Source organism: Microchirus variegatus, assembly GCF_963457635.1.
Source record: "Microchirus variegatus genome assembly, chromosome: 4".
NCBI classification, from domain to species: Eukaryota; Metazoa; Chordata; class Actinopteri; order Pleuronectiformes; family Soleidae; genus Microchirus; species Microchirus variegatus.
Genome location: NC_139805.1, coordinates 23,005,989 through 23,031,368, shown reverse-complemented (window position 1 = coordinate 23,031,368; position 25,380 = coordinate 23,005,989). Strand labels below are relative to the sequence as shown.

Here is a 25,380-nt window from a genome sequence, read left to right as displayed (position 1 = left end):
CAAACTCTTTCACCAGAACACTGACAGACATGGCAACTAGCTTGATTTGGTTGGAGGTGGTGGAGGTCTAAACGGAGTGAATAAAAGACAGAAAAGAAACGTAATTGAAAACTATCCATCTGCCAGATTCACTGTTAGTTTGGTCCTGTTAGTTTACAAGTCGACTTTTGAAGTTCATAATATGTTGGTGATTTTACTGTTTTACAGATGGTGTTATCTGCTTCAACCATATAAATGGCATAACATCATATCAGTGCCACACAATTTTTGAGACTTAGGTCTGACGCATTTATCTTTAACTTGGGGCCAGCACAAGGAGTACACTGGGGTATGCTGGGGTCAGTTATAAGTGTCCAATTAACAATAAGGGTTAGGGTTACCTTGCTAAGAGGTGCCCCAACCCTTGACCTTGAACTGGCAACTCTTAGGTTACAAGCCAAGTTTTCAAGACTCAGAATGTAACACCATGAACAAAAGGTGCTTCCTAACATTAGTTAGAACACATACAGCCTTGAATCCTCTGTCATAAATCAATCAGGGTATATTTTAAAAATGTTTTTCGCATTTCCCTGTTAAAGTTAGATGTGAGATTCGCGTCATAACATCCCAAACTCTACTAATTGGTATAAATGGGGCTTTACATTTCTAATCTTGTTTATCACCTTATTACAACGACACCTTGTGAGTAAATGTGCCATTATATTGACTGTTTCTGGAAAGAGCACCCCTTTAAAAGCAGCGAGCTAACCACTGATATTTTTGTATTTTTGTAGAAGGAAGGAAGGGGCAACATACACTGTATGTTAGTTGAGTAGTTTAAACTCGTATTCTCTTCACATCCAGATTGGCAGCTTTGTGTATGTTTTCAACATGAAAGTCAGTCTCGCAGACACAAAGGAGATCTGCTGCACATCATGTCATTCCACACTTTTTTTTTATTGTAGGATTCAGTACTCTCTGTGGCCCTCTTTGGCTGGTTTGTTTGATAGTTTCCTTGGTGTACATGAAAGATTAATACAGCAGAAACACCTGCAGCAGTTTCTCAATGACAGCTGTAAAACAGTGGCGAAACAGCTGTGAGAAGAGAGCCTGAGTGCCATGGCCTCATAAAGCACAATGTTAAATAGGGTGTCACTGCTTTGTGAGCCATCTTGTGAGTGCCCCAGCTATCAGAATTAACTTTCATTTCATCAGGCTTCAGTACAGATGCAATCAGTTATGTGCCTGCATGTACACTTTTGACCCAAGTCATGCTCTTCGCTAGAAGCAATGTCTTGTTTGAATGTCTTAGTGCATACATGCATGTTTTTTTTTCTTGTGGCGATTTCACTCAGAACAAAGCAGAAGTGCATCATCAAAATAGCTTCTGTTGCATCTGTCACTACAAAGCAACCAAAACCGGGTTATACTTTCTATGTCTGCATGTGGGAAGATTTTCATTATGGTCTGCATGAATTTCATAATTCGCCCATTTCAGTGGTGGTCCACATGGAACCTTCTTCTAGTCCAGTTGGTGGAGAAGTGTAACAGAAGACGACACAAGGGATAGGGCAAAATGGAGGCAGCTGATTTGCTGTGGAGACCCCAAAAGTGAGAAACCGAAAAGAAGACAAACGAAGAATATGGTTACCACTGAAACTTGCTTGCTTGTTAGATGAGGAAGTTTGCCAGCACCCATACAAATCAAACTCTGCACTCGAAGAATACAGGGAAAAATAGATGAGGGCAAACCCCTGTTGACAAATTGCAGCCACAAAAACAGAACGTGACCCAGACCCTAATTTTAGAATGAACAGAACTGCGGGCATGTACAGGCATGCAGGAATGGGAGGCGCTTCTCCATGGACGCAGAAATCGCTAAGAATGACACGGCCCTTACTGAGCCTCCCTGAGTCGATTCACCATCCTTTCACCATCTCTCTCAGCTCCAACATGTATGTTCCCTTGTCCTTGTGTAGTGACTCAAAAGGCCGATTGATTAATTTTTCACATGCATTTGTAAAAGTTACTACTTATTTAATACTTATATTTGGGACTCTGCTCTGTCTACTTTAAGGAAAAACGTAGAACCTTCTTTGTATTTATATCTCTGTACACCCTGCACTTACTTACCCAGAAAAACGTTGCAAATGCACGCACCGTCAACGTGGATTACATTTGTGAGCGCGCCACGGTAAAAATACTGAAATTGTGCATGCAAAAGAGGCTGCGTATGATCATCGCTAATACATCAGGGTCACATCTGTTGAATTAGAATTTGTTTCCGGCAAAGTCTTAATTCGTGCTACATGCAGACTGTGTCTGTTTTGATTTCCTCTGATGTTTTCCCAGAGTCTTTAGACCAAGGAAATCCTAAAATGCGTGGTAGTAATTGGACGGGTCAAGGCCGTTTCATAACATGCACTTGTACTATACCGTACTTTGTGTCACGAAAGGGTTGCTTTGCAGAGACTTTTCTAATGATCAGAATCTGTGAAGTCTGTGAAAGCAACTGTGAAACTTAAAAGGCACGATTCCCCCTTAGTTGGTCATGAATGTAGGAGAAAAAGAAAACAAGATACACCTTGGTGCATTATGAATATGTTGAAACAATCGGCAATGATGTACAGGTGGACCTGACACCAGAACATTTAGTTATTTAGTGGAAGAAATAAATTCTACTAGATAAAACACAATATTCCAAACAGGAAAATAGTCGTACCATTTTATTAGGGGGCTCCCCCAACCACAGTCACTATGACCAAAACATACTGATGTGTCATTACTGACATCTTGGTAACTGTCATGAGGAATTGTGCTTTCCAAGAGAAATTGACTCTTATTTTGTTGACATTTCAGACAAGTGTTGACTGCCATCACAGTTGCAAAAAAAAGGACGTATCGCTCTTGAGTTGCCTCTTAAGCAACTTTCACGGGATCAACAGACAACCTGACAGGGAAAAATAATACGCTGGCATGTTTTGTGCCCAATGGCTGAAGCCAAGAAGCCCAGTCTTCACTCAACAGCAGACTTTGTAAAGGAGCTGCTTTTGCCACTGAGAAGCACAGTGTCAGATTGTGTCAAAAGAGTCACAGAGCGCATTACTGATGTGACACAAGATATGGAGGAGGCAACCAGGGACACCAAGCAGTTCACATGCTTTCTCCCTGGTCTGTGATGAAACAATAGACAAACACTCTTTATTTACTGCCTCTACATGCCCTAACGGCTTTGGTGAGGTTTTGACTCAGCGGGTTGTTTTAGCTGAAGCATCATCATCACCATCTAACGTCAGACCAAAGTATGGTAATGCATGATAAGGAACATAAAGGCTACTATAATACAAACACTGTGCAACCTCATTAGGCACAAAGCAGTGGCTGGCAGTCACAACATCTAGCTATGTTAATGCTAATCGAAAACATATGCGTTGTGCCTAATGAGGTTGCACAGTGTTTGTATTATGTTAGCCCTATGCTAATGCTAATCGTAGCCTCCCTAGCTTACCTTTTGAAACAGGTTCGCCAAGTTAGCCAAAGTCTTAGGGTGATCTGACCAATGGTCAGCGAGATATGCCTGTCGCAGGCAGAGAGACAGATGCAACTTGCTTTATGGATAGATTATGCGTGGTCCTCAAAAGATGTGAAGATATACGGAAGCATATTGTGTTCACTTAAAATATTTTTTAAAAAGGCTGCTTTTACAGATATTTTTTTTTCAGGATCTGTTTTTACTAGACTTTTTTTTGTTGTCGCTTTTTTCGAGGTTTTATTTTTCGGGTCTGTTTTTACGAGATTTTTTGTTGGGAGGGGATCCGTTTCTCTGAGTGAATGGGATAGCGTAGAAGCTTCCCATCTTTATCGCAGAATTGAAAGCAAAGATGTCACAGTTTGTTCAGTATTACTTTGGGTTTGAGACATTGGGAGATTCTCCTGTCTTTAAGTAATATTGAAGGAATTGTTATTAGTTTGTCAACTTTGCGCAGGCACCTCAGGATTTTGTGGTTGTTCAGGTGGATTGGACACTCGGATCTGCTGGAGATCGCAATGTTTCTTCGAGATCATTTGAGTGAATACGGCATGCTTCACCCTATAATCTCATGAAAACAAACTCTGGGAAAATAGTTTTAGGTGAATGCAATACGCTTCTGTAAAGATGAGAGCTTTGATGTAGAAAATTGTTTCCCAGCCCTGATGTACTGTACAAATCTATATTTTTAGCCACATAATAACTACACTTAGTCATATAAAAGGGCGGACAGAACTAAATCCATTGTGGAAGAACATTTTAATGTTACAATTATTTTAGTCATCAGTCCAGGCTGAGTGGTTGTTTCCAGGTGAATGTGTTGGTCTAGGAAGAAAATTACACTTTGACACAATACTGGGGAATGTAGCTTCATCATATTTAACTAAAATTAGACGAAACTTACCTTGTATTACTATAATAATGTTAAATGAAATGGTATTTGATGACGAGTGTGCAGAAGTTTGACAAATATAAATTCAATTGTTGTGATACAATTGTATTTCGCTTCCACCTTCAACTCTGTAATGAACCTCTATTTTCCAACAGACAAAAGAAAACAGCTGTGTATTCTTGGGTTCTGTGGATATAAAAACCCAGTTGAAGTATAAATAGATGAAACGGTGTGTGCTGTAGAGCTGAGACACAAACGGTTATTGAGCCCTTTTGGAGTCTGAAGAAAACACCAGCGCGTCGCGTATGCTCTAAAACTGCGTCATGATTCCTTGAGCCGTATTGATCGCAGTTGTCTAATTAATATGCTGAACACAAATGGACGACATAAAGACCTGTGGAGTTGGCCTGCCTCCACACGTCAGACACATAAACAAAAAATTATCTGAAGCTTCCTCTCCACACACTCGTGGAGATATTGTCAGGATGTGATGAACTAGCCTGTTGATTGTTGATGAATGATAGTTTCTGGTTTCTGATTTCTCAGCCTTTGGTAGACATTATGTACAGATACTGCTCATGTCTACTGTTTTTTTCCCCTCTTCATTTCTGAATTTTGGTAATATAATATTTTCTAATATTTTTAGACCCGGTCAGTCCCAGTAACTTATCTGTGCACTGGAAGCTTGATACTTCTTATTTCTCTGACTCCATTGATCCATTCTTGCTGCACTTGCTGACTTAATTACAATGGATAGGACCATATCTTTGGACTTCATTTACTGTCATACCGAGCAGAAATATTGAAACAGATGATCAAAGAGAGAGCGTGTAAAGATGTACCAATCCATATTTGGTCATGGTCTTACCATGGGACTTGTTTGACCGTACAAACCCCCAAAAAACAAACCTTAAAGGTCCCATATTATACCCTATTAACCCAAGTTAAACTAGGTCCTGGTGCCCTAATGAACATGTCTGTGTCATGCTTTAGTCAAAATATCATAAGGATGGAGCACAATAGCAGTTTAATAACCGTGCCAAAACAGCCTTTTTCAAAGCGCTCGGTTTTGTGCCTGGTCATTTACATGTGAATGAGACCCAGGTAAACACACATCCACTTCTTCCAGGGGAGTGTCGCCACTTATCACCTATTGTCATGCACCGTCGTCCCAACCCCCGCTCCATATACCCCATAGTAATGTCCGTTTACCTGTTGTTACTGAGTTTCACCGTAATGCATAGTGAGTGACCACGATTTTGGCTTCTCGCGATCATAAATACATTAAAATCGAAGAAAAATTATTTGCACAATAGGGGACCTTTTATATCCACTCATCCATTGTCCTCCACTCATCAGAGGTCAGGTTTTTGTGGCAGTTGGCTCAGCAACTGCATCATTTCCTCATGAAGGATCCCAAAGATGGCTGTGCCTAATTCTTTCATCAAGTTCCAGGTCTATCCCAAGGTCTCTTGCAGAAACACCACCCATGAGGGGGCTACAAGGTTTCCGGATTAAATGCCCAAACAACCTCAGCTGGTACTTATGAACATGAAGGAGCAGCATCTTTATGGCAGAACTATGCAGGGTTTTTTCCCCCCTTATTTAAAAGCTTCGTAGTCATTGCGAAGGTTGAATGGCTTGGTTACTGTCTGTTAGTGGAAAAACAGCCGTAGCAAGAGTCCTCAGAATCAGGAGGTCATCAGCGGGAAGTTTTTACAACAGTGAGGATAAAGTGTTAGACGATGGATGGATGGATGTTTACAATTGTGCCGTAAAAACATGTACTCTAAACTGTAGGGGGAGCTCCGTAGAGAAAAAGACACAGCAGCCGCAATGCAAATAAATGGCTTTCATTGCACCGTCCATTAGTGTACAACCAGCACTGGTTCAGAATCTTAAACTTCATTATTCCTGCACAGACTTCAGGATGTTTATAAAACATAGGCAAGTAAAAGAGGTGGAATACTCCTGAAAATTATATGATTTTTTTGTTTATCGCCAAAGCCTAATTAAAAAAAATAAAAATAAAATTAACAGTTCAATATACAGTACATCAGTTATAGGCTATCCAGTTAGGTTTTTAACTGTACCTCTAATGTTTGGATACTTAAAAATAAGTCTATGTATGTCTATATACAGTATATATGTGAGAAAAAAATTAAATTTTACATAAAATAATATGGTACAGATGGAACATATTAGTGTAGCATATTATTTTGGTTTCAAATGGGAGCTATATAGAAGACAGATTATTATTTATTTATCATTTATTTATCTTCTAATTTATGTTAGTGTAAATTAGGCTTGAAGTCTTTAACATGACCAAAAAAAAAACTGAGTACTTAATTGATTAATTAATTAATGAATGAATGAATGAATGAATGAAATTAATAAATATATATATATGTATATACATACATACATACAGATGTATACATATGTATATACATACACACACATATATATATATATATATATATATATATATATATATATATATGTATATATATATGTATATATATGTGTATATATATGTGTATATATATGTGTATATATATATGTATATATATGTGTATATATATGTGTATATATATATGTATATATATATGTATATATATGTATATATATGTATATATATATATATATATATATATGTATATATACGTATATATATACATATATATATATATATACGTATATATATACATATATATATATATATATATATATATATGTATATATATATATATATATATACATATATATATATATATGTATATATATATATATACATATGTATATGTATATATATATATATATATATATATATATATAAAATCAAATTTCCCCTCAAAATAATTGTGACACTACAGATCCAAAAATCTAGCATGTAAATAAATCACATAAAAAATGCATCTGGTGTGCAATGGCTGGGATTAGACGTTTATGGAGATTAGATCTTATGGAGAATTCTTATGTGATCACAATCTCATTTTTTCATCATTGTCCAATTGTCCATGTCCATAGAGTTCATATATTCCGCTGAAAAATCAGTTCTGCGTCTGTTTAACAATGCAGATAGTTTAGCCTGTAGTTTTCTGGGTTTTTAGACGGAGCTTTCATTGAGAGCTCGGCCTCCATTTGAGCACAACCGAAGGGACTGAGGCGTTCACTCAGACTCCACAAGAACGTTTCATTTCAAAGAAGCTTGTCCTTGTTCATCTTCATAAATTGGTAGACGGAGTGCCCTCCATGTCTGCGGAGACAATTTTCCCATTTAAAAGTAGTTTTGATTTTTAAGCGTACCTTTAAAGTTTTGATCCATGAATCAGTGGAAGGACTTTTAAGGTTGAACTTCACTGTGTCAGGTTTTTTGGTGTGGCACAGAATGAACCACTTGTTTTCAAGAACATCCATAAAAGAGACCAGGCAAAGTGATTTAAGTGGTTTTCGTGTGTGCGCTGTAGACCCCTTTATATTAGGTGACTTCCCACTGTGAATTATTTGCCATCATCAAATAATAAAATGCTACACTAAAACAGAAATGTTCCATTCAACATGAACTGAGTCACACACACATACACACACAGATCATTTCTTCTTCTTTTCTTTCTACCCAACCCCCCCCCCCAGATTCATCTCTTACATTGTTTGCCATTTGAGTGTTGAGAAATGAAAGCGTTTGCGCTGAAAGGGACAGGTGGGTGTGAGACAGCGTGGCATCTGAATCGCAGCATTAGGAGCAGAGAGAAATATCAATCGCGAGAAAAACCATTCAGACGGCAGGAGGAGCGCCCCGGATTCTGAGCAGATATTAAAAGATGATTGTGCGTGGGCTCATCCGCGCCGAGCTCTTCGGAGAAAGAATGTAAACGCGGCATCAAGTCGGCGTGTGGATAATAAACAGCTGAACATCAGAAACGCTACACAACAAACAAACAAAAAGAAAAAAACAAGGATGTGTGGGGGGGGGGGGGGAGAAAGAGAGCGCCGTAAAAATAGTTCAGATATTTCAAGTGATTTCAGGATGTGATGGTGAAATAGTGGATGGCTGTGTCCTCAGCTACAACTTCCTTTTGTGTGTGCTGTTTTTTTTCTTCTTCACTACAAGCTCAAGTTGACGTGTAAAGTAAATTATAGCCAAAAATATTGTGCAGCTATCAGCATTTATGTCTATATATTTGCAGCTAATGAATAGAGATATGAAAACAAAGATGAATATCATCAGAAGTGCAGTAATATCTGTATCTGTGCTCGTGACCTGCAGAAACTCTGATGTGATCTCACTTCTGACAGCTACATGAACACTTTGCAAATCATTGACGTTACATCAGCATTGCAGCTTCTTTCAATACTTTTTTTTCTGTTAGAAAATCCCTTTGTTTTGTTTTTTTAAATGCTTTGTTGTTATTCCGTTTTTGTTTTTGGCACCAAACTTTTTTTTGTTTTGTTTTGTTTTGTTGTTTTCAATCGTCTGGTGAGCTTGAAGAAAAAGGACGCGAGCTCAGACGAAACCAAGCTCAGACCTTGTTCACTAATTTACAGTGGACAGGCTGACACGTCAGAACGTGGCGTACATCACCTTGTTTTTATATTATACACAGTGAGGGATAGAGATAGGTGTGCATTTTTGTCAGTGTGCTACAGCAAGGAAAAGCTGCATTCCTCAGAAAGTGTACACTTAAGCTGAAGTAGATGTCATAAGGTGAGGCTTTTTTGTTGAATGGCTAAAATAGATTTTTCTGTAGCCATGTTGTTTGTCTGCATGAGTGACAGGGAGAGAGAAAAGATAGCAATTTTATCAAGAATCCACGTGTTTATGCTCTCGCTGTGGAAGAAACATTTGTTTTTTTTATTTATTATTATTTAATAAGAAAATAATGTGCACTGATTAAGAGTACAAATATGAGTTTTAGCAAATGCCCACAGTTTAGCAGTCGACTTGTTTCCCAATCGCTTCATTGGAACACATCCAGAGAATACGGGAAACATGTATGCAGTTTTAAAATAGCACTTTTTCTTTCCCAGAAGAAACCCCCAACTTCAGTGACCTTCTCTCACACTTGATGCTGGTAAATTAAATCCTGTCCTTTGTCCTTACATGCCGACAAATATCTGCTCTATTATGCCAAACGTTTTTCAAGCCACGCTTGAGCATCACATACACACATCGTATGAGTTAATATATAAGACGCACTGTCAATCACGCTCATCAGTCCAAATGCCAATGATCAAATAGTTTGACAGAGCTGTATTGTGTAATCCTGTACATCATACTCATTCCCCATACTTTGCACTACATGCAGTCCTGCTTAAAATTATAATTTTCCCATAAATAATATCCAATATTATAGAATATAAAATGATGCATAAGGACTGCAAAAATACCAAAATCGACAGTTGGACGAAAACTCCTCCGTCCCAGGTTGCATTTATCTTTTTGCTTTTGCAAAAATAGTACGCAATACATGTACACTACCGTTCAAAAGTTTGGGGTCACTTTGCTGGATGAGAACGTGACGGTCAAAGATCAAGACCACTGTGCTCTCATAAAACCCTTTTTTTTGGCCTTGGGTATTGTTGACCAAAAAAATGCCTTTTAACATTCAGCACATAGACGTTCAGGTTATCTGTGAGTGGCCAAAGAAAACATTCTGCAGACTTAATTCAGAGGGATTTGTGGGTGAATTTGAATCTCTCCAAGGACAATACTGGTTTAAGAAGACATTTAAGAAGTTTAGTTAAGGAGAGCCTGAATTTTCTCTCTGACATTTTGACACATCCTGTTGTGATCCATGATAACTTATATGGGCCCTTCTGTCTTCATCAGAACCATGTGGAACCCAGGGACCGATAACGACCAGACAGGTCAGGTGGCCGTCAGGATGGAGACCACGCCATCTTTGGGTAGCGCCAGCATCTCCATTTCCCAGCAGCAGGCGCCGAAGAAATTTGCCCCCATGGTCGCACCCAAGCCCAAGTTCAACCCTTACAAACAGGCAGGGGATCCTGGCCACGCTGATCCTGGAGGTACTGTCATGAGTCTACTAAGTTACTAACAATACTACAAATGGACTCTAATCTAACCTTTGAGAACATTCTTACTAGGGCTCTTATTTTCATCTTTATACCATAGCTTGGAAAATTCTGGCACACAAATGATGGATATTTAAATCCAGATACTACTGGTTAATAGCAGCTTTACGTTTAAACTGAGTCCCTGCTGACAGATGGAACTTGTAACTTTGACACTAAAGAGTTGCCAACGCCATTACAAGTATATTTTTATTGTGCTGCAGTTGTTTGCATTAACTTGTAAAACAAAGGTTTCCAGTGACTCTTCTTCATATATTGTGCTTACCGTGACATAAAAGTTCCTCTTGTGTGTGAGATGTGTCTTCTGAGGCTATTTATATGATTCCTATAAGTCCATCATCCTCTACAATGATAAAAAAATATATATTTTGTATATATTTATATATATTTTAGTTTTTAGCTAGGGATGGGAATCCCTAGGTCAGAATCTCTGCATCGCATATCAGACGGATAAAATACTACTGCTGGGCACAGTTAACGACGTTAACGCAAATTAACACATGACGCATTTCCATGACGACTGACTGCAAAAAGACGTCATGTTTCAGTGCCGCGGCACCGTTTACCAGTTAGCTCCGTTAGCTCCTTTAGCACCATTAGCGAGCCTACAGTCGAACTGGAGCGGTCTGTTTATTAAACGCAACACGCATCGCTACAAATAACCATAACGTGTTTTTAAAGTATAGCATTACTTTAGAAACTCATTTTAACAATCGGGAGTCACATAAACATGACGCTATGAGCGTCTTTTTCCGGTCTGTTGTCATGGAAATGCGGCATGCGTTGACGCCGTTATACACAAACATACACCATGGTCTGTTGATGGGGTGCAGACGTTCCTCCAGTGTTTGTGTCGCGTATAAAAAGATGTCATGGCGGTTTCACACACCATGCTATGATGACTCCGCCCACATTGACAAGGTACTATGAAGTGTGTGAGTAGAGCTAGAACTGTATAATGAAAAACACCAATACACGGTACTACTATTTTAAATGCACTTTTTCCCATAAATGACACCAACTCAGTGACTCCGTGTCAAGTGTCTTTAAAACACAACAACCACAGATGTGCACAACTGTAAACAGCGCAGTGTAAACCAGCAATGTCCACGTAGGGTTTTCATTATTATTTAAAACATTTTTTTTTTTTTTCAACTCACTTTCCCATCTGCTGGATACAAAATGTTGTGATGTGAATATTCTCTAACCTTGAACCCTCCACCTCTCCCCTGAGAGCCCTCGAATCTGAAAAACAGGGGAAACGGTTATGAAATTAAGCAAGCAGTGAGCACACAGTGTCGGCCTGAAAACACTGCAGTCTGTAGGGGTTTGTGGTTTGAGTTGTGGACCTGTCTCCCGCTCCAGATGTTCGCTTTGTAAAACATGTTCTTAGACAGCTGCTTTCTTCAGTGCTGTCCCCGACTGTGGAGCGAAGAAAACAACAAACAGTTTTTTTTTCCAACTTGACTAAAGGAAATATGGTTTAGAGGCTGTTAATTTTACCCTTTTAGTTTCTTCCACTCAAAAAAAAAAAAATCTTGGAATGTTTGACCTTGTTTATGCCGAATTCAATATTAGAAAAATATTTTCACATTAATGGGTTTTTCAGTAAGGGAGAAGGTTAAGGGGCATATTTTTTATAGGCTTTTTAAGTAAAGCATTTCTGTCGTGAAGAAATATCAGGCTACATTTATTAATAAAACACTTGTTTGAGCGAAAAAACACACACATCTAGATAGAGTTGTTACTACAAAATCATGCAGGGATTTGCTCCGAATCAAATTTTCTCATGGTTGTGATGGCTATCATCGCTGGTCAAACTGGTTCCAGGCCTAAAACTGTGTATAAAGGTTTCCTGAAACAACAATGGAGAAAGTAACCGTGAACGCAGGTGGTCATTTTTGCACCAAAGAAAACAGTGTAATTTTTATTTATTTATTTATTTTTAAGCATCATTAAGAAAAGCAAATAAATGAATCCCGGCTGTTCTTAGTGTTGACCTTCTCCTGTGGCTTTGTACACGGATCTGTCGTAAATTAAAAACACAAAGAAAATTCCCAGCTGACGATTTGTGGCCTTCTTCTTATTATGATTAATTCCTTGTAATTCCAAACAGTCATTTTGCTACACAATATTTAAGCCAAACACGTCCCCTCTGTCTTATTTACCACAATTAATCATTGTGTGGGTATTAAGAGGATTAATGAAACGGTTGTTAGAGGGATGGTGGGACACTTCAGCTGCAGGTGTAAGTGAAAATATTTAATTTTACGTTGTTAATATCTTATGACCTTTTTGTTACTGTGTCTCTTAAAGCTGGTAAAGTTGCATTTATTGACAGATTTACTTTCAAACTGTTGATTGATCTGGGGAATGTGGAGGAAGCTCCTTAAAAAACTGTTTAATTCAACATTATTTTATTGTTTTAAGTAACTTCCTATTTTAAAAAAAAGAAAGTGAAAAAAAGCATCTTTTGAAACTGGATCAAATCTGGTGACTGTTGGGTTCCAGCCGCCTTAGTCCTCATTAAACTTTTGATGATTGCCTGCTGTCAGCTTTTTGAAATATGTAAAGCCATGCGCAGACATCTCCTCTTAAAGATAAGACGTCTTTATGAGAAGATTATCTGGGTCTCTCTTCATTCATTCATTCAGTCATTTATTGATGTATTTAATATATTTTATATCAAATGGTGGGGACTGCCTGATGTAAAATAGAGGATTAGCATAAAAATTAGGAACAAGTAAATTTGGCACAGTGCCTCGCTGTCTCTTTTGTCCGCGTGAGGCCAGTGTGAGGGCTGGAATGAGCAGTCTGAGGCTGTGTTTACAAGACAGTTACAAAGGTCTGACCTGGGATTTTTTTTTCCACAGACTTGTCCTCATTAATGTCTCAGCGGGAGGAAGTGAAAGACATATCAGTCTCAGGCGGGTGACCATTTTACAGAAAATGTCCCTTATACAGATTTAAGGGTTTATGTTAATCTCACGTTGGTACATGTGCTGAAGAAAGGTCGTGATTGCTTTAGTTCAGTGTCACAGCTGTGACTTTGCTCGAAGTGATTTGAAAAAATAAAAATTGTGACTACAATTAGTCACATGCAATTACTGTGTACAGTGCAATACAGTAAAAGATCTAAAAAAATGGTTGAAAAACACACTAAAGAAAAAGAAAGAAGTGAAGTTGTGCTTCTGTCGCACAAATTTGTAACTTAGCAACCAAAACCTGGGAGCTGCAGAGTTAAAATTGCTGCATCGTCCCTGATTGATGAATGTATTACACTAAGAAAAGAAAAAAAAGCGACGAATACCACCACTGCTTTTCCTTCACCACAATATGTGCATGGAGGAAAAAACACAATTTAAGGCCACATTATACTTCTCCGACTGCGTAACCACAAAGACCCCTCTGGCCTTCATAGCTCTCCGTCGTGGTGCCGGATACGCACTGCAATTTCCCGCCCGATCAGTAGGGGTCGCTACGCAAGGTTTTTGTGCTTTTGGCTACAGTGAGCAATGGCGTCCTAGAGAGAAAGACTATTGTTGTTGTTGTTGCAGCGGAATAACATTGACAGTGGCCGTTTCTCACTTTTCTGTGTCCCGGAACGCAGTTTTAAGAGCTGTAAAGTCAAAGTCGACTGGTCGACTAATTGGTCGACACGCTCTGGCTCGACCAAAATTGTTTTTGGTTGACTAAATTATTTCATTTATTTATATTCATTAATTATATCATTATTTTTTTTTTTTAATGGTGAATTTCATTAGGAGGAAAGTACCACATGCTAATAGGAGTGATTTACAGCACCCGTGCTTCACAGGTAACAGTCTGTCTTTAGAGAACACCCCCTTGTTTTCCACTATTTTGGTTTAGTCCAGCCCAGTGGGTTGTTGTCGCTCTTTGGCTCATGAGCGACACAGATTAATGTTGCCATTAATTAGACGTAAATTTTGAGCTTTTCATTTGAGGCTACAGTCAGTCCTCCTGTCACATCCATGTCAAAGACATCAGACGTGTGGCAGCATTTTTCAAAAGTAGATAACGGTAAAAAAGTGGAACACAAACTTTGCTTTTCACAGTTCTACTACAAACATGACATATCATTTAAAAACACTATGCTAAGGTTGCCCCATCCGTTTTGAGTATGAACATATCAGAATTATTAGCATTATTAGCGGCCTATTTGTGTCTCAGCCGCGAAGCTGCGCTGCGCTGTTCAGTCTGGCTCTGTACTCCTCAACAGTTATTGTGCTGATATTACTAGTTATTGTCGGATATCACAGGCTATGGTATTGCGCAGATGAACGTAATGCAAAACGCTGTCAGAGCCATCAGACTCTGTTGAACTCCAGCCGAGGCTGCGGGTCTTTTCAAATTAAGAGCCGCACCCGCACAGGTACTTTGCGGGTGCGGCTCTTTTAAAAATAAAAGAGCCGCAGCCGCAAAGTACCCCCCGTCGATTAGTCGATTTTTGGTCGAAATTTCAGGGCTTTAGTCGACCAAGAGTTTCTTTGGTTGATTACAGCCCTAGAAATTAGCCATTTAGAGTCTAAACATGTGCTGTGTGTATTAAGATATGACGTATTTATGGTTTGGCAGCGGTGATCTGCTCCGCCTCTGTGGACGCTTGGTGCGCACTGTAGACGGCACAGAGCAGCGTTAGTTAGGCCTGTCCTGAGGACCTCTTGCCGTCTCCGTTGTCCCTTGGCGGAGTGACGGACACTTAAAAAATATCTCGTGCAGCCGGAGATGATGCAGAGGCTCTGCGACAGGCTCTCCGATGACGTAGAGGGCTCTGCGTAACCTACGTAGAGCACTTTACGCAGGAGTATAAATTGGGCTTTACACTACTGTTCAAAATTTTGTGGTCACTTAAAAACGTCCAAGGAAAAAAACTTTTATTTTTTTCAATGAATATAACATTAAATGAATCAGAAATACACTCTATACATTGTTAATGTGGTAAACCACTATTCTAGCTGCAAACGTTTGTTTTTTAATGGAATATGTACATAGGTGTATAGAGGCCCATTTCCAGTGTTCTAATGGTACATTGTGTTCGCTAATTGCGTTAGAAGGCTGTTGGATGATTAGAAAACCCTTGAAAACCCTTGTGCAATGATGTTAGCACAGCTGAAAACAGTCTTGCTGGTTCTTTGACCAGAGGGCACAATTATTATTTTTTTGACTTGATTATTTTCTATTCATTTTGCAACTCTTTTGATGAATAAAAGTGTGACTGTTAATGGAAAACATATTTTTATTAAAGGAGAGCCCAAACTTTTGAACAGTAGTTGACCATCCTCTCCTTGACCACCTTTATCTGCATGCAAGTTCAAAACTTATTCCAGAGACCAATTTTTGACCCACTTACTCGATCTGACTTGAAAAGACGCGTTAAAAGCTCTCATTGCATTCCAAAATGTTGCCATATTTTCATCTCGGTGTGATGCAGAAGCGCATCTGCTTCCATTATTAAACAGATGATATGTAAACAGATGTTTGGTGCTTTTGTCTGACGCTCATCTTTATTGAACTTAATGTATTTGTGTTCGTGCAGACGATGCTGCGTGTGAACACGGCCCCCAAAGAGATTCTGAAATCTTTAGGTATGACTGCAAAGGCAATGCAATGCCGTGCAATATTTGGCAATAAGAACTATCCTTCTAAAGTGTATCAGGTTCAGCTGTGATAAATATTTTATACTCCTTAATGTTATTGTCAGATCTAACACATAATAAAAATGTATTGTGGCACAAATTGACCTTTCTTAAAATCCCAAACACTATATCATTATTTTATTGGCCTCGCTTTATTCCTTTACTTGTTAGATTCTAGTCAGCTCTCGCTGGGGCTTCTCTCAACTAATGTAGAGAACTAGGACTGTCATATTATCGATGTTTCCTTCCTGCACAAATTGGCAAAGCCTTTGATACAACTGTAGTAATCACCTTTAAACATGAATACGTTAATACATTAGGTATAATAAAAGTATACATTTAAGTTATGTCTCCTAAAACAAGCCTTTAGAGCAGCCATTTCCAAAATTAAGAATCTAGTATCCACAAAACTTTAAATAATTTTTCATCTGATCAACTCACTAATTCTATGGAATTGGTCATGGTCTTGGAGTCGCTGTCCGTCTAGAACTCGTTCCCCAAGTTTCCCCATTGACATCCGACAAAATAATTATAAATATCCAACAGTGTCGCATTATAACATTAGATACTTCAAGAGAGAGAATCTCAAGTGAGTCAAAACTGTACTTGCGCTAAGTGCATGCTCAGTAAAGTGTCCTCAAACCAAGTTTGTTCTTTTGGGATCATGTGTGAGGACACATTTAGGATGGATTTGGAGTGTTCAGACTTGTGCTCAAGTCAGGCCTCGTTTACACCTGACATTAACATGTGTCTTCTGTGATCGGATTGAAGACTGATTGTTATCCGATCTACCAAAACAACTTCGAGAGGTGATTGGAGACACATGGTGACCGCATTGAACAGAAGTGTAAACGCAATGAGTCTCTGATGCGGGGGAGGCGTTGTGTGGGGAGGGGAGGATGACCGTGATCGGATATAAATCGGATCTTGATGTGGACACCGGAGACGCATGCTAATAACAGGTGTATATGCATGTGCTGAAGTGCTGTCTGATCACAGAAAATGCATTCTAATGCAAGTTAACAACAGCATCACTGAATGGTGACTATGGTCAAAGCTGTGAATGGAGTCTAGAGGAGGTGAAGAAGTCGTGTGCTATATGTGCTGAAACATGTTTTTTTTTTGATCCGAAATGATTGATCAATAATGCGAATATATGTTGCCTCCCCCAGCTTTAGTCACAGTGATGTCATTGAAAAAGAACGACTGCCCTCCTCTCTGTGAATACCAGGTCACAGTCGTCAAAAGCACTGGCCACTAAGTGACGTCTATGTCGTGATGTGTTATTAAGCGTCTCTGACTAATCGATGTGGCGCTGGGCCATGTCGTGTCATGTTGTTAGTGCGTGTATTCATTGACCATGTAGCAGCTGATGCGTTGTCTTCAGATACAGTGAGACTAACGGGAGCCTTAATGAGAACAGATTAAATGTGATGTTGAAGGACAGAGGTCAAAAACAGACCGCAGTCTCAGTGTCTGTTGACTGTAGAAGGCAAATCTCCAGTCACTATATTGCTATTATTATTATATTAGCTGTTTTGTAGTACTTGCACGTGACCTTTCATTCAATATTATGAACACTCTTTGTATTGTGCATTTTCTTTTGCTCATTTTGTCAGACAGCTGCTGGTCTGCGTGTCTTGTTTACAGGGCCTTGAAACAGAGATGTTTATCTGAGATAATAAATCCTCAATATCTATACTATTTAGAACTAATTCTAAATGAATGAACACTGGAATCACTGTCGTACAATAGCACACTGTTTGGTTTGATAATATCTGGCTGCTTATTATCAAACTTTGTAGTGGACTAATCATAAAAAAAAAAGGGAAAACATCTGAGAAAAAACAAAAACACTTCTCATAAGAAGTTACAGAAAATGGGCTAATCGTTTGCTCAGAGCGGTTAAAAAGTATTGGAACATGTGCATAAGCTGTTTTTTATTCCTCCCTGCTTGAGTGGCCAGAGGCAAGCTGACTACCGGTTGTTATGTCAGGGTCCCTCATGGGTGTCATCAGGGGAATTTACAGGAAATCCACCAGTGAGTGTGTCACTGTCCCCATAGAAACCACAGGCTTATGCTCTGAGCTTATACAAAGGCCACTTTTATCTAAGTGGAGCACATACCTCAACTAATTGTTGTATTTTATCTGCAGTGTGCATATTAGTGAATCTTGTGATTTGTCCCTTTTTCTTTAAAACGCATGTTTTCGCAGCACGTGTTTTCCTTTTGTCAGCAGATGTATATGAAAAAAAGAAGTCTCAAATCTGATATTTTCTGTTGCCTGACTGAGACCTTTCACTTCTCCCCGGTAATCGTGTTATCGAAACAGTTTCCTTCACATGCTGCCTTTTTTTTACCAAATGATAGAATCAATTGCTGCATGAGTAGGATTTAAGTAGAAAAGAGCACAGTCAAATGTGCCTGGTGAACAGTGAAACTCTCTTCTGCACCTTTGTTGAACCTAAACTGTGAAAATCATCACAGTTTACGCCACTAATCGTTCACAGTTCATTGGTTCAAATGCTTCGATAAAAAAAGATTCTCTCTGGTGTTAAACCGTTCAGTTTTTTTTTTTCTTTTTCTGCCTGATCTCGATTTCTTCTCCCATGGGAGTTCTCCTTGACGCCTTGTGTCAGTCAGTATTCCTTTTACACTTAAAACACGTACGTCTCTAAAGACCTCAAATTCCACCCTTCCGTCTCTGAACCCAACACAGTCATAAATCACTCTTCTATACATATCATGCTAATTATGAGCAGAGCTCAACTGCTCCTCTCCAGCGGAAGATGGGTCCATAATTATGTCAAAACAATGTGCTCACAACCTCCGCCACAGCACATTTGGAAAGAATACCTACGATAAGACATGTGAACTGACACCGAGGACTGTAAACACTTTGTTCATTTAGACTGGAAAGGATTACAGACATTGACTACTGAATATGAAAAGAAAAGAAAGATCCAATTTCCTTATTTTCTTTTGGTTTGAAAACATATCACACTTGTGAAAAGATGAAGTGTTTAGATTTTATGAGGCAGGTACATAAATGCTGATTGATGATTGTCACACTGGAGTCACTTTGGCCTTGTTTAGACTGCAGCTCAAGTGGGATTTTTAACCAGATTGTATCTTGCTTGATTTTTTTTTTTTTGGGGCAGTCTGTACAGCTAACATTTTTTTATTCAAACCACATATGAAGGTGTTTTTTTTTTTTTTTTATAGATCCGTTTTAAGCTGAACGTCTCAGTCGCTCAGATAGGATTTCAAAGTCCACCCCGTAGCGTCTCCATCGCAGCATTGGAAGTCATACATTTCCGCTCGAGTGAATGTTTTGGGCTCCGTCATCGTTCCGTCACTTCATTGTACCTGCAGAAAACACACAAGTTTTCTTTTCGCCTGGATGATGGAACAAAATGCTTAAATTCAGCAGAATTTAGCACAGGAACAATACAGGAAGTTAAACACTGATGCAACATTTAACAACAACCACATTGACGTAGATCCAGAGAGAGGGAAGTTAATTGTTGGTGCATTAAACAGACAATACATTGGAAGACAATAGTTTAAAAAGATCGGAAGAAAGTTTGCACCACGGCTCCATTTGAGACAGAAACGGGCACAGATTTTTGGCTTAGATGAGTTCTTTTTTTGGGGGCGTGGCCTGTAACTAAAGAAATCCATGTGGAAGACGAGACTAGACAACCATGTGGACACACACAGATCAGATCTGATCACTTGCAATAAATAATGTGAACAGTTGGTCAGGAAGATCAGATCAGATATGTTTACAAGTCTAAACAAGGCCATTGTCACTTTGGCTGAGTCGCATTCACACAGTTGAGGTCATTGTGCATGGCAGAAGGTTAGGGTTAGTGTCCACAGGATACACCAAATACCCTCATCACCACTTCAGCGGCACTTTCCCAGTCTTCTGGTAGCTTTCATTCTTCATTTAATCCTTGACTCCGCCTTCACTCCCTTCCTCTTCTTGGTTTCCAAAGCGCACCTTGCCGTCTTCTATCTCCTTCAGATTGCATCCTCGTCGTAGTTCATAGTCTACGATCTAAGATAAAACAATATGATAATATCAAAGATAAATGACAAGAGAAAAAGGACCAGACACGGAATAGAGGCAAGATATATGCAATGTAAACAGTATAATGGGGACAATTATTTGCAATGTTTTAATGCAGTAGGTGCAAAGGTGTCTCTATATAACAGTGTAATTCTCCATAACATTATCACTGTTCTCCACTGTGCTTTCCTCTGTTGGTGGTGTCAGACATTGTTGTTAAAGGTGACATATTATGAAAAATCAACTTTTTAATCATTTTAATAATTATATTTGGGACTATGGAGGCCCTATGAGTAAGCAAAGTGTGAAAAAAAGATGATGCAGTCATTTTTTTGTGGTCCGCCTCAGGAGATAAAACACGTGATGTGGACTTCCATGCTCATTGTTATGTCACAATGATAAATTCCTGGAATTGTTGTCCCGTGGAGCTTTGTCCCTAAAAAAACGTGAGATTGCAGCTGAGAGCAATAGTATCTGGAAGAGCAGAAGTCTGCAAAGTGTTCTATTCTTGGCTGCACAGTGCAGCACAGAGTTCTACACAAACTTCCAGCCTCAGAGGATTTACATGTCCAGTGGATACATTTTATATATGACGGCAATGTGCCGGCTAGAGTCGGCAAATGATGGCGTTTCCAAATGCTAACTGCTGTTAGCTACTGGAGCCTCAGTGACGATGACGTAGTTTCCTGTGTCTCATTTGCATATAAAGAGACAGGCACTCAAAAGCGAGCGTTCTGAACAGGGCTGTTTTGGCAGAGTGATTGAACTGCTGTGGTGCTTTATCCTTAAGGTATTTTGACCAAAGCATGTCACAGACATGTTCGTTAGGACACCAGGGAACTAGGTTAAAGGTGCAGTATGTAATAAATCTAACTGGCCATACAATCCTCCTAATATGTCACAGAGACTCAGGAACGACTGAGTATGTTCATATAACATATTGAACTCACCAACAACAACAGTGCAGCCAAAATATTTGCATTAAAAAAAATATTTTGCAGACTGCAAATCATGCTTATGTTTTGAAATCATGTTTTGGCATGTGGCGCCACCTACCGCCGTCTACCAACCATTGCAGTCAGTAGAGTCTCAGCTGCTGAGCAACCAGAAAACGAAACCTAAAAGACCTTGGTATTTTGAATTTGAATGTAGTAACTGTTTTTGACCACATTCTTACATATGGCACCTTTAACTTGTAGAAATTGTGTATAATATGTCTTCTTTAAAATCAGGAGCGCTAGCTCCCGAAGTAGCTGATGGAAAAGAGTCAAGTTTATTTTTTCATGTTTACCAAGACACCTGTACCTGCTGAAGGTAATTTAAGCTCTACGTAGCCATACATGGTGTAATTTCTTATTTTATATGGAGCAGTGTTTGACATTTCTCCATGTTCTTATCTTTCTTTTGCACACTGTTCTTTCACTTGAATGTTGTACGCGTTACGCAAAAGGCAGTTATATCATGTGCCGGCCTTTGTCCTAAGTCCTTGAAGGACAGATGGCCGCTGCTCACACACGTGTAGCTCTGACAATATTGAACAAATGTAAATCTGAAAACATATGCTACCCTCACTGCACAATCCCCCCCCCCCCACCCCCCAGATGCTAATCCTTACCACACAACTACTTAAAGATGCTTATCTTCAAAACCTGCGAGAATATAAGCGTATAACTGTCGTAGCTGCCAATCCATAGTTATATTCTGTACTTGAAAACGTCCATAAATGTGTCACTTATATGAAAAACAAAGTTTAATATTCACCCCGATGTCACAGCTGGATCCAGTGCCACCCTCTTATCATGCTCTTAACAATACTTTATTTCCTGATAGCCCCGTTATATCTCTCATGGCCTCTCAAATAACTTTAATTACTGATTAGGATTCCTTGTTCACAAAGCAGCTACTTAAAAGTAATTGCTCAATAAAGAGAGGGGAAGTTGTCGTATTAAGTAGGTGTTCCTGCTGCTTCTCTCATTAGTGCTCACTCGGAGCTTTCAGCTCCCTGTTGTCACAAATGGAGTCGGTTTCATTCACGGCACAGAAGCCGCTCTCGCCGTGCCTCATTCACACCGCTTTCAGAGCTGCGTTGCTTTGGAACAGACCGTGCCGAGCGGTCGAGGCGATGCTTGATTCCGAGTTATTAGAAGTTGCCACCACGGAGGTTTGATTTCCGGCGGTGGTACCTCACAGTCGACTGAATTTAACAGTTAGGAGCCAGAGGGGGGATTCTTGTCGCAACTTGTGCTGTTTGGCACTGAAAAAGATGGTGCAAATCAGGTTTGTGTCATTTCAGTATGTGGTCCAACATCTGCATGAGTGAGTGATGTGTGGTGAAGCAACTAACGACTAATTTGATAGTCGACTAATCATCAGTTATTGGAAGGATTAGTCGACTAATCGGATAATAAATCACACAGTTACTCAATGGCTCTCTTTAGCTACCATCATTTCATTTTACCTTGAGGTTGTTCGGGGCATGTGTTAATTAACAATAAAGACAATAAAATGACTTGATTCAAAAATATTTCGTTGAATAAGTATAAGTAAAGGGTAGTGCTGGGCACGTTAACGGTGGTAACGCATGACTCGTTTCCACGACGACTGACCAGAAAAAGACGCACATGACGTCATGTTTACGTGACTCCCAATTGTTGAAATGAGTCTCCAGAGTAACGCTAAACTTTAAAAACAGAGGCACACATATGCAGTACCCAGGTACCAGTTCGACTGTAGTTACCCTAACAGAGCTAAAGGAGCTAACGCAGCTAACGGAGTTAACTGGTGGTAAATGGTGTCAGTCGTCATGGAAATGTGTCATGCATTAATGTGCCCAGCACTAATAAAGAGAAATGAATATTCACTGCATGGCCAAAAAAAAAAAAAGTCACCACCTCTTTACAGTAGCCATTTATTGTCTTTAGTCTTAGCAATTGGTCAGGTCTTGGTTCCACAACATGATGCGCCCAAGGAATGAGGTCAGCTGACTTCCTGAATATAATGAATGAGCAGATTAGTCCATCAATGGATTTTTTTTTATTATTCCCCGATGGCACGGGTATATTCCAAGATAACAATGGATTCATCGAGCTCAAATTGTGAAAGAGTGGTTCAGTGAACATGAGACGTAATTTTTACCAGACCTTAACCCCCATTGAGAATCTTTGGCTTTACGCAGTGTTCCCACTCTCCCGCCATCAATACAAGATCTTAGTGAAAAATGAATGGAAACACTGGACAGACACACATCTTGTGACATCGCAGAAGCTTAGTGAAACAATGCCACAGCTGTGATGAGCGCCGTGATCAAAGCTAAAGGCGGTGCAACGAGTGTGTGACCCTCTATTTTTAGGTGAAAAAAAATTGTAATTGTAAAAAAAAAATTCCCATCATTTTTTGGAGATCTCGACTTTCAAACTGGAGATTTTTTTAAAAAATAAAAAATTTGGGAAAACAATTTGCGATCTCGACTTTGAAATGTGAAATTTTTTTCGTCAGTTTTTTTTTTGTCTTTTTTTGTCACTTCAGGGGCTCCGTAAAGTGCTGAAAACAATTGTTCTGTAAACCAAGGAAACGGTAAATAAAATGTTTAAAAATGTTTCCCTTAACAAAAATTAAATAAAAGTCATTTGTCCTGAATGTGCACATCATTCTGTGCCCTGCAGTGTCTGTTCCGACGATATGATGATGTCACATACACTATATGGACAAAAATATTGGGACACCTGACCATTACACCAGCATTTAAAGGACTTTAATGGATTTGCTTCCCCTTTTTGCAGCTATAACAGTGCCCACACTTCTTGGAAGACTTTCCTCAAGATTTTAAAGTGTTTCTGTGTGAATGTGTGTCCATTCATTCCTTCTGTAGAGCATTTATGAGGTCAGGCACTGATGTTGGATGAGAAGACCTGGCTCACAATCTCTGTTCCAGTGCTCTGTGCGGGTTCTTCTACACTCAAACTCCAACCTTGTCTTTATATAGTCATTGCTTTGTTCACTGGGGCACAATCATGTTGGAATAGAAAAGGACCTTTTCACAAACTGTAGCCACAAACAGTTGGAAGCAGATCATTGTTCAAAAAGTCTTTGTAAGCCTGAAGTGTTAAGATTGTCCTTCATTGGAGATAAGGGGCCAGATTCAGAGACGGCTGAATTCAATACTTAACAGGTGTGGCCAAGTACTTTTGTCTACATAGTGTATGTCAACACAACATTGGAGCGGAGTGTCGTCCTTTAGAGCTAAATCTTAAGCACACATTCACTGTGATAGTTTCTATGTCTGACCTTCTTTGTGTTCTCACACAGTTGAGACTCACTGTTGTTTTTGAATTGGATTTGAACAATCTGGCTGGTAATCTCATAGGTGGCCTTAGATTATTTTTTACACTCCAGATCTGATTTACCAAGACTCCCTGGAAGAAGAGATTTTGTCTCTCAATGGGACCTTAGTAATAAAGCCCAATTTATACTCCTGCGTAAAGTGCTCTGCGTAGCTACGCAGAGTCCTCTGCGTCGACGCAGAACCTGTCGAAGAGCCTCTGCGTCGTCTCCGGGTGCACGAAATATTTTTTAAGTGTCCGTCACTCCGTCAAGGGACTACGGAGACGGCAAGAGCTGCGATTGGTCCTCAGGACAGGCCGAGCTCAGCTGCTCTGTGCCGGCTCTCAGTGCGCTCCGGGGGTCCTGACAGAGGCGGAGCTGATCCCCGCCGATAACGCCGCTGCCGAACTATAAATACGTCATATCTTAACACACACAGCACATGTTTAGACTCTAAATGGCCAATTTCTCGCCTCAAATTATCTTAAAACTGCGTTCCGTGACACAGAAAAGTGAGAAACGGCCACTTTTTCAACAACAACAGTCTTTCTCTCTCTTTCTTTCTCGGACGCCATTGCTCACTGTAGCCAGAAGCACAACAACCTTGCGCAGCGACCCCTACTGATCGGGCGGGAAATTGCAGCGAGTGTCCGTCACCACGACGCAGAAGTATAAATGCTCGAGGCGTCTCCGTGGTGACGCAGACGGATAACGCATACGCAGTCGGAGAAGTATAATGTGGCCTTAAGTGTAATAAGTTCTGTTTCAACTTAATGATGCAGACATGGCAGCAAATTAAAGAAATGTGTAAAACATAAAAAAATC

At 39.5% G+C, this 25,380-nt stretch overlaps 1 protein-coding gene across 1 annotated transcript in view; it reads left to right on the top strand.

Annotated features, from left to right (window-relative positions):
- The window catches only part of lpp (LIM domain containing preferred translocation partner in lipoma), a gene marked incomplete at its 3' end in the record, with an annotated part of 156,042 nt that overhangs the window by 35,073 nt on the left and 95,589 nt on the right, over positions 1-25,380 (top strand). The window contains exon 3 of the mRNA XM_083888080.1: positions 10,234-10,433. Coding sequence (XP_083744206.1) covers positions 10,238-10,433 — 196 coding nt within the window. The 5' untranslated portion in view covers positions 10,234-10,237. The remainder of the gene's footprint in view (positions 1-10,233; positions 10,434-25,380) is intronic.